The sequence below is a fragment of the Coccomyxa subellipsoidea genome (genome assembly GCF_000258705.1).
Source record: "Coccomyxa subellipsoidea C-169, whole genome shotgun sequence".
NCBI lineage: Eukaryota > Viridiplantae > Chlorophyta > Trebouxiophyceae > Coccomyxaceae > Coccomyxa > Coccomyxa subellipsoidea.
The window spans coordinates 1,879,772-1,895,750 of record NW_005178040.1 but is presented as its reverse complement, the minus strand read 5'-3'; the positions used below and the strand labels follow the sequence as shown (position 1 = coordinate 1,895,750).

The window sequence follows — 15,979 nt, the reverse complement described above, 5'->3', positions numbered from 1 at the left end:
GCAGCCCTGAGAAGCTATCACATAACATTTCTGTTTGGGCAAACGATCCCACTTTCTATTCCGCCCTATGGGCAGCGCAAACAATGTGCCAGCTTTTGTGTGAAGGTGAAGCGTAGGATCTCGAAAAAGACCACACGGTGAACCGTCGTCGTCGACTTAGTCACAGGTCCTGCAAAACCTTTTCGTCCAAGCCGTTCTTTGAGCATTTATTCCTTGATCTATGGGCCGGAGTACCTTGAGCAATAAGTGACTTTTGTGTACCCTGTGATACATCAGCCACTATACCCTTGACTTTTCAAGTCCACATCTGTGGGGACATGGGGGCTGTTCTTTCCTGCGCTTCTCCTGGAGGTCGAAGCCTTCTTTCGGCGGGATGTCAAGGTCTTCCTGATAATGTCCGAGAGGTACGTGCTTAAGTTCTTTTGTGCGTCATCCTGCTGGCCCCTTTCACATTTGGCAACTCATATCTCACACCGACACTGCCATTTAGATCGAGCAACGAGCTTCATAATTTGCTATTCATGTACACCTGTGATCTTTGGCCATGCGATTCGTGTCAAGCATTTGTGCAGACGTCTTGAAGTACACGCTCTATCCTGTGCAGGTACTGGAAGTGAAACCAGAGCTTGCAAATTTCACATTCTTCAACTATCAGTACAATGTCATGCATCACGCAGCTGGTGGGGACCCCAAACTCTCAAAAGTATCCAAGGCTGCTCCTTTTGTTTCCCTTGGCTCGCGCAACGCTTGCAAGTCAATCCAAGTGATGCACTTCATCTGTGATTGTATTAAGACTCTGTGCAGACTCCTCACACTTATCGTTGCACTGCAGAGCAAGGCCACGTGGAGGTGCTCAAGGCAGTGGTGGAAGTGTTGCAATCCACAGCTGCGCAAATCGCTGGCGGCGAAAGCACTGGCGAGCTGAAGGAGCCCAGCATCACTCTGTTCACCTGGGGACGCTTTGTGAAGGATGTGATGAACGCACGCACACTGAGCGGCAAGACACCGCTGATGCTGGCTACTGAGAACGGGTGCGTAGCTTTCACTGCATGCACTCACTGCCGCTTGCAAGCTCATTGAAATGCACGACACAAGAGCAGGCCACAACTGGAAAAGGACAGCAGGCCTTGGTCTTGGCCTGCCCACCAACCTTCCATGATTTCTTTCTACATTCATACCTGATGGGTTCCCGCCGATGGATGCCCACAGGACGCTCCATTTTCCTGTGAAGGACATCAAAGTTTACGGTGTGAGCATAGGGAGTGTCTTGGGTGGTGCAGGAAGGTGGATTGTGTGGAGTTCCTGTTGGATCAGGGGGCGGACGTGTTTGCGGTGGACAAGAGCCAGCGCCGCAGCGCGATTCACTACGCGGTGGTGAACGGGCACACGGACGTGCTCAAGCTGCTGCTCAGCGACAGCGCCAAGGTGCACACGGAGGATGGGCAGGTGCCCCTGCGCGATGTGCGCATCCACGACATGAGCGGCCAGTGCCGGTGCGCCCTCCCCTTGCCACGCACTGTGCTTGCCTCTTGGTTGATCTTGCTATTGCAAAGCCCCGCCCAGTTCAAGGACTGTGTCATCATTCATTTTGAGAAGCCCAGCCATCACTTGCTGAGCTCGCTCCATTCTGGACTCATTATCATTGCTAAACTTGCGTAGTTCAGCAATTTAAACACACATGCAGCTGTTCACTACTCAAGAGTCGTGAAGGATGACAGCCACCGCTGCTGTGCTTGTCGAGGCATTTCCAGGTGCAAGAGTGGCTGCAACTTCTGACCGCCAAGCAACCTTCTCACCAGCAAACACAGGAGAAGTCTGATTCTTGCTAATTTGAGGAAGCAAGCTATCAATCATGTTGGCGTCACGCAGGTACGTGGACAGCCGCGCGGAGAATGGGCTGACGGCGCTGCACATGGCGGCGGCACTGGGGGACGTGGGGTGCGTGCAGGCGCTGCTGGGGGCGGGCGCCAGCATGATGGTGCGCACGGTCGATCTCGACATGACCTCCGCCCTGCAGTACCCCGCCGGCTCAACCCCGCTGCACCTCGCCGCCCAGCGCGGCCACATCGCCATCCTCCAAGCCATGCTGCAGGTGACACACCCTTCAACCGCACCCTCCATGTGTTGTGTCCTGCGGCGCCTTGCCCACATTCATATCTTAAGGCTGCGCTGGCTGAGCTCCCTGTATCATCAAGAGGTGTGCCCTCTGCACGTTCTCATACTCGTCATCGCGAGGGCCGTCCTTGTCGTAGTAGTCCTCTGTCTCCTCCATCTCGTCATAGTCAAGCTGTGCAAAGGAAAACACCACTCAGCGCTTAGCTGAACCTTGCACCGATCTAGGCAGAGGCCTGCTGAAATCACCCTGCAAGCATTGGAGCAAATTTATATGTTTTTGTTAGTTGGGGAGATGTAGGCTTCATGCTTGCCAATCTGGGTGGAATTTCGAGAAGCAGATGTGCGTCGACTGCTGTCGTGTCTCCCTCGTGCTCAGGAACCACCGTGTACGGGGCTGAGAGTGGCACGCGGCCATTCTGCAACCACAAAAATGTTGCTTGTGAAGTGTTGTGTTAGTATTGGTGGCTTGCACGCAGGCGCACGCGGACGCTCTGGGGACGTGGGGAGGGGGACTGCGCGCTGCGGATGGGCAGGTGGCGCGGCGAGCGTGGGAGGGCGACGGCCGCATCGATCTGCGCAGCGTGACTAATTCCCTGCGGCAGCTGCCGTACCACGTGGCTTGGCAGCGCGGCTTCCGCCAGGCCGCCACCGTGCTCAATCCCACCATCGCCATCGATATCGCCCTCGAAACCGCCCGCGACCTTGACGACGGTGCGCAGCCCCTCTTTCAGGGCCTCATGCACTGGCCCTGCCTGGGCCTCTGCCCCTATCTGTATTCTTTTACTCTGGTTTGGCTTAATATCGTTGAAATGTTCCTGATGTCCTGAACTTGATTGAGGTCTATCCTGATGGACAGCAGGGTCACCAGGGGCCTTTCAGACATGTTGAGCCAGAGGCAGCAAGCAACTGTAGCCTGCTTGATTCATGTCTTGCACTTTGCTCTTCTTCATTTTCTTTTGCTGCGACATGTTTGAGTGAGCCTGAGGGTGCTGTGGTGTGGAACGCAGGGTATGGGCCGCAGAAGCTGACGACGCTGGCGGCGTACGCTCTGCGGCGCAACTTGCTGGACTGGCTGGAGACCTTCAAGGTGGAGAAGGTCTGCGCCGAGCGCATGCGCAAACACGCCGAGCAGCTCAAGGCAAGCGCCCCCCGCAATCAGAAAATGTAACAGCGTACAACACAGCATCTTGCCATTGCTACTGTGCTGCACATCTATGGGGGAATGCTAGGGGCCAGCGAACTCACTTGTCTGACGATGTATGCCTTGGTAATCTGCGCCCTGTCCTGAACCCCTGCATAGATGTCTGCTATCAGCACCTTTGATCGACCTCGACTTAATCATGCGCGCTTGCAGCAGGCGGCAGGGAAGCAGAGGACGGCCCCGGTGGTGGCCCTGGAGGCGGCTCCGGAGGCGTCCTCGAGCACGGCCGGCCCCGGCGCGCCGGCCGACGCGGGGTTGCCGCCGCCGCACCGTCTGCCGCGGCGTTCCTGCTCCGCCACCACCCTCCATAATGTCCTGGAGCACGAGGACGAGGGGCTCGCATCGGCCGGGTCACACACGGACGGCGGCATTCCTTCCGCCTCACCCCAGCCTGAGCCTCCAGCGCCGGCTGGACAGGACAGCTTGGCCGCGGCAGCACCAAGGGATTCTGACAGGGGACAGGAGCGGCCGGGAAGCAGCGGTTCATCATCCGCTGCCAAGCGCGTGGGCTTTGCCGCGGACGCTGGGGCGGCTGCTGAGGCCGCCACTCCCGAGCCGGCCCCTCCGGAGCCTGCGGCGGGCCACCGCGCGACCGTCAGCCCCTTTGAGCGGGTCGCGCTGAACCCGTTCACAGCGGCAGACGGCAGCGCGATCCTGTCAGAGAGCAGAGCGGGTGCGAGGCTTGCGTCCTGGAGTTGCCTGCTCTCTACTTGGTCAAGTCTGACTCCTTGTTGGTGTAAGATCCACTTGCTTACCAGACCAGAACCAAAGGCAACAGTAGACAACACAATTCAGGGCTTGAGACCCCTTCTGTGCATCTGCACAGGCAGCCGGGGACCAAGCTCGACCGGTGACGACACCTGCTGTAGACACTCAGCGGACGGCGGCCCCCTGAGGGCCAAGTCCGCATCCGCTCCGTTCATATCGAGGCGCATCACGACAGGCTCTTTCCTGGAGAACACGGTGATTAGGCCATGCCTCCCCAAGCTTCAATTCTCCTATGTCTGCCTGTCAGGACCCTCTTTGCTGGAGGACTCAAATTTCCAGAGCACAGAGGCCCTCTGCGAGCAAGTTGTGCAGTGTAGTACAAGGCCTTTGCGAGAATGCCCAGGCCATGAGCTACTTGTCCAGCAAACGCCAGGCAGGGGCGGGCAGGAAGCTCTGGGATATCGTTCCTTACAACCCGATTCTGCCGAAGAATTCAGTTTGACACAACACAGAAGCCATGTGCAAGAAAATGTCCAGCAAATGTCAGGCAAGGGGCTCAGGGATATGTATTCTTGAGAACCTGTTCTACTGGACAGCCCAGTCCGCCACAGTGCAGAGGCCGTGTGCATGTGAGCAACCCATTGAATGTCAGGCAGGCGCTGAGGAGTGTGGTTCTTTCAGACCCTCTTCTACTGGACAGCTTATTTTGTCACAGAGGCACACGCAAGGTGCCCAGCGATTGTGGGCATGGGGGCCCAGGGATATTCTTTCCTTTGGATTCGTTTTTGCCGGACAGCTCAGTCTGCCAGGATACAGAAACCATGTGCAATTTCTTGTCACCCAAATGTCAGGCAGGGGCTGAGGAATTGCTTGTGCAGATGAGCGAGCGGCTGCAGGAGTTGGAGCGTGCAGTGACAGTGGATCCGCTGGAGGGCAGCTCTGACGGCGAGCGCCGTGAGGAGGCTGGTCTGAGCAGGCGTGCCCTCTCTGTTGGCCTTGTGCGCAAGTCCAGCCTCTCCATCCGCCGCACCCTCTCCTCCTTCAAGTGCGCTCCCCCCTCTTTCACCCCCTTTTATCTGGCCCTTTCGGGGGTACTGTACCTAACAACCGTTTTTTTCCAATCAGAAGTCAGGATGCAGCACCCCTGGCCCTTGCCCATGCATGCTGTGCATTGACATGTGTAAGGACAGGGCCTCATTGATGCGGGCGGCTCTCTTTGCGCTGTTCTAGCCCGGATCCTGCGCACCCTGCAGCCAGGCAGGTAGCAGTCAGACTCCATGGCACATGTCTGACGTAGCCACAGCCCACACCGTGTCGCAGAGCCAGGTACGGCCAGTGCCAGAAATGTGCGAGAGTGAGCAAAGCTGAGAGGCGCTGGTGTGCGTGCGCAGGCGCGGCGGGCGCGGCAACGGCGAGGCGAGTCAGCGGCCGGTGGGAGATCATTCGCGCGCGGCGTCGATCACCGGCTTTGAGCCGGAGCTGGCGGGCGAGGACGACGACTGCGGCATCTGCCTGGAAGCTGAGCTGGACGTGGCGGTGAACGGGTGCCGCCACGGTCTCTGCATAGACTGCGCCATCCGCCTGTGCGAGGTGAACAAGAAACCTCCGCTGTGCCCCTTCTGCCGCAACTTCATCGAGGGCTTCCACACCTTCCGCGCAGCTGACAGGCGCTCATCGCCCGACGCCTGACTGCCGGTTGGTTGAAATATGCAAGGCAGCTGAGGGTCCCTGCTCACTGCTTCATCGGGAGTTTGACCTGCTGTCCAGTGGAGTACATAGCTGCTTGGGCCAGATGCAATAAGCTCCCAGCCTGGGTAGCTTATGGGATGGCCAGACGCGCAATTTGGGCGAGTGCTTTTTCCGGCCGGGCGTGTGTGTGGCGGCGTGCAGGAGGGAGCAGAGGGAATATTGGGTGTCTGGCCCTGCCTGCCCGGAGGGTAGCACAGTAGAAAGGCCCCCAGGGCAGCTGCGGGCGGATATTCTGTTGTGCAGCCCTCGTGAGGCGAGGATGAGAGGACAATGGAGGGTAGGGATTCAGAACAAACCGCAATAGCAGAAATGAGATCACCCTGGAGCTTGCCTGCAAGGGGCACCTGAATTTTCAGTAGTGGACTGTCTTAGCAAAGAGCCGGAATTTGCAGCAACATGCACCCGGCATGTATAACAAGGAGACACTGAAATTCTGAGACGCATTTTGTCTCTTTACTCGTTGGAGCAGCCTCGCCAATGTTAGATCAGGCCGGCCGGCATCCCTTGCCGGAGCACCCAAGAACCTTCTTGGTAGCAGTGACAGCAGTGGCTTGAGCCAGGCACACTGCCGGCTGGTGTGCTTACAACGGTGGGCAGACTTCACCTCGGATGCTTGTTCTGATTATCATCATATCTAGCTGAACTTTCACGGAACTTGTTAATGCAAGGCCTGCAAGGTGCCATTGCGCCTTGCATGAGACATGACTGATATACACTCTGGGATGTTCCAAAACGAACGTTGAGCAGAGCAGATTTCGAACGACCTTGTGCTGTTCAGGGCGCATTCCAACACTTTTGGGCATGTAATTGCGCAGTGACGGATGCGGATTTTTCCAGTAAAGTTTCCAGAGACACCCTAGCTACTACACAAATGTCAGATTTAATGTAGACCTTTGACTGCACCACGCGCCCCCTTGGGACTGGAGACGAGCGAGGTCAGTGCCACTCAGTTGAGGGCGAGAGGTAGTTATTAAAGACTAAGAGAAGACCATACGAGCACAGTGTCGTCCAGTGGGGTTAGGCAAGTCATGCAAGCGGCGTCATCACAGACACAGCTGCCTTACAGCTGGCCATGCGAGTGCTGGCACCCACGCATGTGCCAATTCTTGGTGTTTTTTATCGTCACAACCGTCCGGATCAATTTTATTCTTTAGGCGATGAGATCTCAGGGGTAGGAGACACTCATGTCAGGCATCAGATCGCATGGCAAGTGCATGGGTGACAGCTAGCAATGACAAATCATTAGGAAATTGCCACGAGTGATTGAATGTGAGAAACTTTAGGGTAAAACAGAATGTAACAACGAAATGGGTGTCTAATCAGGAGCTGCAGCACCATAGTCACGGCATAGTTTTTCATAAGAGAGTATCATCAAGTCACCACTAATGGCAGGTCCACGCCAAAGCACAATCCGGGACAGTCCATTGAGACATCTGCAGCTCCAACATGCAAGTGCAGCAGCACATGCTTAGAGCTTCTGCAACAGTCTGTTTGCATCAGTAAATAGAGCACGTGCTGGGCACAATGGCATCCAATCACACGGATGATTCTGTCCGCCCAGGGCCCTTGTATGCCTTGATATAGTCTCCCAAGAACTCATATGGGTCCTCTGGCCTGCGCAAATCACAGAGCGCAGAGGCCATTCAGCATCCACATTATCTCATATATGAACACTGTCACCCCTGATGTGCATCAGCTCACTCCTGCAGCAAAGCAAGCCCCAGAAAGGCCAATTTGTGGCTCAATTGGCAACCTTTATGGGTGGTCTGGCGCACCTTTGCTTGGCCAGAATGCGCAGCCCATCCCTGAGGACTGGCACCACTGTTGCATCCAGGTACTCCTTCACTGGGAGCTCTTCTGAGACGACCGCGGTTGCAGCATCCAAAGATCCATCCTCAGGAGATGTCTCCTTGATGGCGACGGTCTCAGGTTGCACTACCGCCGTCGTGTGCTCAAGCGTATCTGTGACTGCCACTTCTGATGCTTGCGGGTCTCCTTGAGAAATGAGACCATCTTGCACCTCTCCTGTAAGGGGTGATTCTGCGGGGAACAGCAGGTGCATCAGGTCCAATTGCTGTTCATGAAGAGAAATAGACACGTCCAAGATGCCTGGCGCTCTTTTCATTCTACATTGGCAAGACGCAGAAGATGCTGTCTTGCGTCTTGATGAGGGTGGTCTACAGGCCAAATATGTATATAAATATCGAGACTGGAGGACAACTCACGAACATGTGATGCAGATGTTGAATCTGGATGTGGTGTGAGGCACAGAGTGCCTACCCGCAGCTGTCTCGCCGTCCGCAGGGCCTGCATAAGCCTCCGATACTTCGGGAGCCTCGAAGACATAATTCTCGATTTCAGCTTGACTATTATCGGCGACTGCACCTTCGGCAATCTCATCGATTTGATCATCCGTCACTTTCTCGGCAGAGATGCCGAGCGTGGGGATTACAGCTCCAAAGCCGTCTTGATCTACGCATCATTCCAACGGCAGAGATGAGATCGCTCGATTTTATTATGACTAGCAGATGATTTGTAGCTGAATACAGTTGGATACACCAGGAGCAGAATGAACTAAAAATAGCAAGCGGACCGCTCTTGTCGTCAAACGGAAGTGGTACGCCTTCAGTGCCTTCAACGGTTCCTTCAATGGCGTTGATGTCCATGGTTGGATCCCTACTTTCTCATCTGATGGAACCGGAGAACTGAAAGAGAAAGGAAGCAGGGCCAGTTTCCTCGGAAGAATGAGTAGCTAGAGCGGGAGGACCTGCGGGGGAGCCGCAGCTTCTTCGCTGGAGCTGCTTCGGCTAGGTGCATTGTTGTTGTGAACATCGGCATCACAGATCTAGACGATCATTCACGCAAATCATTTGGTATCCACTCAGAGAAGCCGACGAACGCACCGTATAATTTTATTTTCGGGGAAGGTCTTTTGGCAAAAAGTGATCTGACAAGACGATGAGCGGTTCTGAGGAGAAAATATCACCCGAGTTGCAGCAGTTCTTACTCAATGAGCAAGCAAAGGCTCAGATGCAGCAGACAGTCGCACGATTGACAGACACATGCTGGGACAAATGCGTTGGCACACCAGGTCGCTCTTTGGGCAGCAGAGAGGAGGCTTGTCTCAGCGACTGTGCAAAGCGATTCATAGAAACAACTCAGGTATGAAAATAACCTTATTTTCTTAGCTCCTGAGCTTTGCCACATGTGTATGTGGAGGCCCTCTGGTGCCACAGTGCTCACAACAGCATATGTTGAGTTTCACACGCGCCAACATATTGTCTCAAGCGTTCCCTTCATTTGCTGCAGTTCATCATACAGCGGTTCCAGCAAAAAGCGAGCGCAGGCGGCGGCTTCTAAATAGTGAACCATTCAGCCAGAGACTCGGAACATTACTTTGAGCAGCAACTCGCCTTGCAGCCAGCCAGATTAGCAATGCTTCAGTGTTCCTGGTCTTGGCCTGGGGTGGCAATCATCAGTAGTATACGCATGAACTGGGACATGCTCCCGAACTGAAGCTGAAATGATGTCTTCTTTTTCCTCAGAGTCTTTGCAATACTGAGCCATGGCCAGGCTGCACTGTGATAGAATGTGCAGAATGCCAGTCACTAGCTATAGAGGACTGCTAATGGTTTAGAGCCATACAGTCATCAGTGTTTTATCTGCACTACTTTGGGCATCAGCGCCCTTTATATGGTACCATATATGTTGTATGGGTCAAAGCAAGATCTTTTCCCTGGCCATCTGTCTGTTTCGCAGATCTGGAGGCAAGCCCTTTATGTTGACATCAACAACAATGCTGTGCCCTGTGCAGTGGTAAATTTATCCTGGATTGCAGGCAATTTAAGCATATGGGTGCAAGTCATTGCCGTACTCATACCGGCAAGGGCTCTTGACTATGGTATGCTCATGGCTCACATCATGTTCATTCAGAACGTTTCCAGGAGTGAAACCTCTCACCAACGTCACAACAGTTCCACATGTCCCTGACATCTCTCTCATACATATCATGACCAAATCTTGGCAAGCAAACATGTCAAGCTCTCTGTGAAGAAGAAAAAATACATGGGAGACAGCAGATGTCACCACTGCCGTCTACACTGCTCAGGAAAGTACATGTGATCTCTCAACCGCGTCTCAATTCACTTGCTCAATGCAGTTTGCATCCAAAGCACTCAGGGGCCCACATGCGTAGCTAAGAGGTTGTAAGCAGCAAAAGGCCGTCCTTGCTGGGATGCTATGCAGATGTCCAATGGGGCGCAGCACGCCGCACAAGAGAAATATTGATTCTGATGCTCAGAATTTCATATCCCCGCATGCCTGCCGTCTCCACTGCCCTGTTGCCGGGAGAAGCAGCAACCTGGTATGGGCTCGTCCTTGATAGCTTGCTGACTTGCCTAATGTCTTCTGTTGTACTCGCTCGCTACCTTGCCAATCGCTATGTGGTCTCGCTGTGCCCCTCTTCCTCAGCACCTCTCGTCTCAGATTCCTTGCTGCAAGCTTGTTAAGCCCTCAAGTTTCTGCGTTGCGTTGCGCTGTGCCTAGCCTCGACAGTCTTTCCTCAGCCGTTCCATGACTGGCCCAAGAAATTAGTTGCTTCTGAGCTTTGGCTAGTCTTCCAATGCTCACTTGTCAGCCTTAGCTTCCACCAGGGCACCGTTGCGCTCCTTCGAGTCGCTGTGCGCAATGTACGAGCTCCCATTGCCCTGCAGCAGCATGCGCAACCCGCGTCAGCGCAACAGCAGGCAATTGCAGCCCCTCGGCCATCATCACTTGCAATTCTGGACCAGCACCAACCGTGTGCAAACTTGCACATGGCTCATGTCCTGCAATGTTGAGGCATCAACAGCAAGGAGGTTCCCCTTATGCCAAGGCTAACCTACACAATGTGGTTGGGAGCTTTCCTATGTTGCAAGCATCACATCAGGCAGCCCTTGATCCTATCTTTTGTGCTCTCTGCCTACACGTCTGCATATGGTCTGTGGGGCTCAAGAATTCATGTTCAAAGTCCCAGTGGAGATGCGGCGCACCGAGGGCAGCTGTGCGGGGGCGCCACTGTCGGCCTGGGCTGAGCGGCGCTGCTCGACGGCTTCCTGCGCGGCCGCGGCCTGCTGCCGCCTGCGCGCCTCGATCATCGAGATCGACAGCTCCATGATGCCTGCACATGCCCCACCGTTACTCACACGCTGTCCACACACAACCTCCACTTCTCTTGCCACTAATCTTCTAAGGAAGTAGCAATGCAAATGAGGGGTGCCCGATTATGGGGTCGGCTGACGCCTCATGTTCCAGAGGAGTTGCAGTGAAGCCAGGGCGGCATTTTAAAGCAGGGGATATGTTGTGGGGAGAAGTGTTGCGCGCGCACCGGAGCGCAGGAGGCCGGGCGGCTGGGCGGGCTTGTTGATCCAGGCCTCCTTGCCCTTGAGGCGTTCCTCCCACTCCTCGTCCTTGTCCACGATCAGCTCCACCAGCTCCGCCTCCTCCGCATTCGGCGCCCATGTGCCCGCCGCCGTGCGCGCACCCTCCGCCTGCACCACAATGTACTCTATCAGCCAACTTTTTGAAGGACATGACAGCAATGCCACTGTGCTGTCCTTGCGGCTGTGGCTGTGACTTGCGCATCTTGGGGCGAGGTCCCAAGATTTGACGTGCAGGAATATGTCAGAGCAGAGTACACTAGCGCGGGTGAATTCAAGCTGCAGGTGTGTTGAATAGTGTGTGGGAGCAGGGTATGAGCATGGGTGGTAGCAAGCTTGCATGTGCATTAGAAACATGTCAAGGCAGAGGGTGTGGGACAGGGGCTCACGGCAGCGCGTGCGGCGCGTGCTTCCCGCCACTGCCCGCCGCGAACGAGGAACTCCTCAAACATGCCCAGCTTGCGGAACTTGGCGTAGCGGTCCAGCCGGATCTCCGACGGTGACAGCTTCGCGTACCTGCACGCCATTGTCACATGCTCAACACATCTGAACACCATCGATTCCCAACATGCCTCCCAACACTCTCCATGCAAAGAGCTTGGCGGCACCTAGTACTTACACCTGTTGCCTGGTGCCCTCCACTCCAGCAGCAAGCATTTGTCGCCAGATGCGGCTGACAGTGTCAGTGGGGGCTAGCTCGTCACTTCTGATGTCGTGGCAAATCAGGTGGGATCACTTGTTTCGAAACTACTTGTGCAGTGCATCTTGCAATTTCTAGCTTATGCACATGCAAGCGAACACAGAGACATGCAGAGCAAGTGGCTGGGTGGCGCACTTGTCGTTGTAGATTTTCATGATGGCGGTCTTGATGGCGGGGAATGCGCCCATGGGGTCGGCGTGCGCGCCTCCCAGCGGCTCCTCGATCACCGTGTCCATGACGCCAAACGTCACCAGCTCCGACGATGTGATGCGCAGTGCCTCTGTTGCCTGCAAGCAGCCAGCACAGACCCCAGCCCTCAGCACACATGCCGTGTAAAGACCACCTTTCCTCAGCCTGCATCTCACATTCTTCTTGCAGCAATTGCCTGCTGCCTTTTCTTTGCACTTGAAGCATCATAATGCCAGGTAAAATGCTTAGATGTGCTCAAAACGCAGTGTCGGCAATTTAGGAATTTATCAATTTTTTTTCCTCGGAAGCACAAGTTGCAGGTACGAAAATGAAAGGATGGAGGGGCGTGGGGTGCACCGTGGCGGCCTTGTCACGAGACTTCCACAGGATGGCGGCGCAGGCCTCGGGGGAGGCGACGTAGTAGACAGAGTGCTCCATGATGAGGTTGTGATTGGCGCAGCCGATGGCCAGCGCGCCGCCGCTGCCGCCCTCCCCGATCACCACGCTCAGAATGGGCACCTCGAAGCCAAACATCTCCCGCAGGTTCACTGCAATCGCCTCACCCTGCAGAACAACACAAGTCCCTTCAAGGTCTGCAGCGCAGGTGCTTTTGGCTAGATTCCTGCAAGCAGGGGGCAGCACCACACCTGCTGCGTGAACATTTGCACATCAATAAAAGCATCAGAAATCGCTGCACGCATTTGCACCTCGGACAATTGTGATGCAGCCACAGGTGCCTAACAGGTGAAGGCAGGTCGTTGGCATCCAGTTTAGAGAAGGGGAGATAGTGCACCTGGCCGAGCTCCTCGGCATTTTTGCCGGCGTAGGCGCCCGGGGTGTCGACAAAGGTGACGATGGGAAACCCAAAGTGGTCCGCATGGCGCATGAAGCGCAGCGCCTTGCGGTAGCCGTTGGGCTGCGGCATGCCAAAGTTGCGGTAGATGTTCTCCTGCACGTGCGCACCCACATTTCAGCCTTCCAAATAAACACGACAACACTGTCACCCCTCATCAGCCTGCCTCATTAAGAGCCCATCGTGTAATTCAAAGCGACTTGTAGTGGCGTTGGTCGCTGACAAGTACTTCTCAGATGCACCTGGAGCTGACAGCTTTCATGCAAGGCCGTAACGGTGTCCGCAATGCATGCATGGCATGTAGGGTGAGCAGGTGAGCAGGTGAGCTGCGCACTTTGGTGTTGCGGCCCTTCTGGTGGCCGATGAACATGAAGGAGACACCGTCCATGGAGGCGAGGCCGCAGACCATGGCAGGGTCATCCAGGCCGGCGCGGTCGCCATGCAGCTCCACAAACTTGTCGCTGATGTTCAGCGCGATGTCCAGGAAGGTGGGCCTATTGGGGTGCCGCGCCACTTGCAGGCGCTGCACCGGCGTCAGCCGCGTGTATGTGTCCTTGCGCAGCTGCACCACAGACAGAAAAGGACTCGTCAAAGATTGCTATCGCTGCATCACAGCTGGGTGCCATGCATGCAGCATTTGATGCTGATCCTACAAGCGGACTTTTGCACTGAAGTCTCCATTGTAAGCTTGTGGCAGAGGGTTTTCCTACCTGCTTTGCCCTTGCCTCGAGCTCTTTGACCTGTTCCGAGACATCCACTCCGTTCTCCTCTGCAACTTTCCTGACCTGAATACATAAATAAAAATGCAGTAAGTTTTAGCATAATCCACAAGTGCACGACAGATGCTTGGCATCGCCAGCGAAAACTTCACTGTACATATTCAGCGTTCATAGATTGCAAGTCAGTTCACAAGTGAATCAACGATCAGCTACAAGAAACAATGCTGCAAATGCACTAAACAACCTTTTTCGATATAAGGAAGTATTCTGATGCAGGTATTCCATCAAACTGTGCGGTTCTCGCCAGCGCTAGTAATAAGATGAAAGGCACAAGCAGGGCAGACCTCCTTTATTCTGTTGTCCAGCTCGACGAGCGGCTTCTCGAAATCGAGAACGTGTGTATTCATGGCCTTCTCTGTGATCGGTCCAAACTTGGACAGCAGCTGCTGCAGCCACTCCCTGCCCCCTAGACGATTTTCATCTTTGGGCGTATCTGGGGGATCAGGGTTGGTCTTCTTGCTCTTGGCCTGAGCTCGTACGTTGCCAATATCTCCTCGACGCAACAATGGACCACATCTGTGCCTTGGAGGCAATGGCTGCGAGTTGGCTGTCAAAGAGCTTCCCTGTCGATGAGCAGTCTGTGGGGACAGATGGGCTGGGAGAGAAAATTGCGACATCCCTGACGCTGCCTAGGAACACGCAATGCTCGAAATATATTTTCAGGACAGCATTGCTCTCAGATTGAGCAAAAAGTGCATGTACACCGGCCGAGGCTGTCCTTTGCTTGGCCGAGATGGCAAGAGATAGATGGCCAAATGTGACTGGACAGGGTCCGGGGTTTCTGACGAGGCGACAGCTCAAGTTTCCAAGGAAACTCGAAACGGGCCCAGGTTCTGCAAGCAATAGTTCAGAAGCGCTGAGCACATGTACTTGTCTTCATCTCAAGCTCAATGATAGCTTCTGCAAGTTGTCAGTAACTCGCTGGAATGCATTCAGGAAGAGAGTATCCTCACATTTTCCATGCAATTTAGGGTTGATGTGATAGGGGTGGGCAACACCTTTCCACATCGACATTTGCTGAGTTGGAGGAAATTCCTTCCTTCCTCGGTCCAAGAGTCTGGCGCTCAAACGACATACTGAAGGGTGCTTCAGGCTCAAGAAGAGGTTGCGTTCAACAGTGTGAAATTGCCTGACTTGCCGTCACAGCGATGGTGATCTGAGGGGCGATCTGCAACTGACAAAAATCTTTCTGCTTCTGCAGCATCACTGTCTTTTCTCTTGATTACTCTTGTTATCAAAATATCAGAGAAGGAAACTGGTACTGCATTACAGTATCAGCGTGAATGAGGAACCGGCTACAGAGCCTGGTCAACCCCTTCTTCACCAGGCTTCTACGCCAGGATTTAGCTGGATTAGGTTTTAGACAAATCGCTACTGCTGCAGAAGAGGGCAAACACCCACTAGGAGGTAGGCAGGATATCTTGCCGTCATTGTGAAGGCCCTGTCCCATGGCCATATCGGCTGAAGGATCCCATCGTTTGCATGCAGGAGTCACGAAATCAAAGAAGCAGGACTTGAGACCAGTCAGCGAGGAATACAGGACAGGAGCCAAGAGTGTGCTGTTTACCATCCTCAAGAATGCAGACGAGCCCTTAACAACTGCAGAAATCTGGGAGGCTGCTGAGGTGTGCATTTTCCTGCACTTGCACGCACATGGACCCAGCTTTTACAATCGAGCATTTTACTAAACAAACGTGTGCACGCAGAACGAGGGTCTGAAGAGCAAGCGCTTCATGAAGCAGATGCTGTTGAACATGAAGAAGGCGCGACACATCACAGCAAGGCCCTCGGGGAAAGGCAATCACTTTGGCTATATCCTTCCCAGCAAATTGAATCCTCCCAAGCCGCACGTCCCATGGCCAGGCAGCTGACGTGGCATAAGCACAGAGTTGCTATCTGAGTTGGGGATTTGTCGAGGGGAATGGACAGGGTCTTATATGATGAGGCAATGACATGTCACAACACGGTGTTACATACAGAATACAAAGAGTACAGTACACGCTCTGCAATTCTGGTCGTTTGGGGTTTACTAGGGTGCAAGCCGGCACTAAATACAGTTCATACCTGGCTATATTCAATGCAAGGTTCGCAGTAATATCAATGCACTTTAGCAACCACAATTGCAATGTTCTGTCAATCCCTGTGTTCTTCGAGGCATTGGCGCACATCTTGAAGTGTTCACAGACATTCATTATATTCTCACAAGGGTGAATAAGCAAGAGCAATATCAGCATGGCGCAAGCCAGGGACAGCCATTCCTGGCAGGGC

The 15,979-nt window shown here is 54.3% G+C and overlaps 4 protein-coding genes across 4 annotated transcripts; 2 read left to right on the top strand and 2 right to left on the bottom strand.

The window, feature by feature from the left end:
* Window positions 1-7,308: 7,308 nt before the first annotated feature.
* On the bottom strand, window positions 7,309-8,439 carry COCSUDRAFT_40194 (hypothetical protein; the record flags this gene model as incomplete). Its single annotated transcript, XM_005650500.1, has 4 exons — window positions 7,309-7,387; window positions 7,549-7,813; window positions 8,159-8,245; window positions 8,367-8,439. 4 exons carry the CDS (start codon window positions 8,437-8,439, stop codon window positions 7,309-7,311), a joined length of 504 nt encoding a protein of 167 aa, XP_005650557.1.
* Window positions 8,440-8,603: 164 nt separating this feature from the next.
* COCSUDRAFT_52653 (mitochondrial inner membrane translocase) lies at window positions 8,604-9,634 on the top strand. The gene is made up of 2 exons (XM_005650499.1): window positions 8,604-8,935; window positions 9,083-9,634. Exons 1-2 carry the CDS (start codon window positions 8,732-8,734, stop codon window positions 9,131-9,133), a joined length of 255 nt encoding a protein of 84 aa, XP_005650556.1. The 5' UTR covers window positions 8,604-8,731; the 3' UTR covers window positions 9,134-9,634.
* A 50-nt stretch (window positions 9,635-9,684) lies between these two features.
* On the bottom strand, window positions 9,685-14,423 carry COCSUDRAFT_27575 (alpha subunit of acetyl-CoA carboxylase). The gene is made up of 10 exons (XM_005650498.1): window positions 13,996-14,423; window positions 13,643-13,717; window positions 13,267-13,494; window positions 12,873-13,028; window positions 12,437-12,643; window positions 12,026-12,177; window positions 11,580-11,706; window positions 11,139-11,301; window positions 10,804-10,931; window positions 9,685-10,479 (listed from the first exon to the last, which is right to left on the bottom strand). The coding sequence occupies exons 1-10, from the start codon at window positions 14,326-14,328 to the stop codon at window positions 10,399-10,401; spliced, it is 1,650 nt and encodes a 549-aa protein (XP_005650555.1). The 5' UTR covers window positions 14,329-14,423; the 3' UTR covers window positions 9,685-10,398.
* Window positions 14,424-14,738: 315 nt separating this feature from the next.
* Window positions 14,739-15,695, top strand: COCSUDRAFT_52651 (hypothetical protein). The gene is made up of 3 exons (XM_005650497.1): window positions 14,739-15,118; window positions 15,200-15,336; window positions 15,418-15,695. The coding sequence occupies exons 1-3, from the start codon at window positions 14,995-14,997 to the stop codon at window positions 15,580-15,582; spliced, it is 426 nt and encodes a 141-aa protein (XP_005650554.1). The 5' UTR covers window positions 14,739-14,994; the 3' UTR covers window positions 15,583-15,695.
* Window positions 15,696-15,979: the final 284 nt, after the last annotated feature.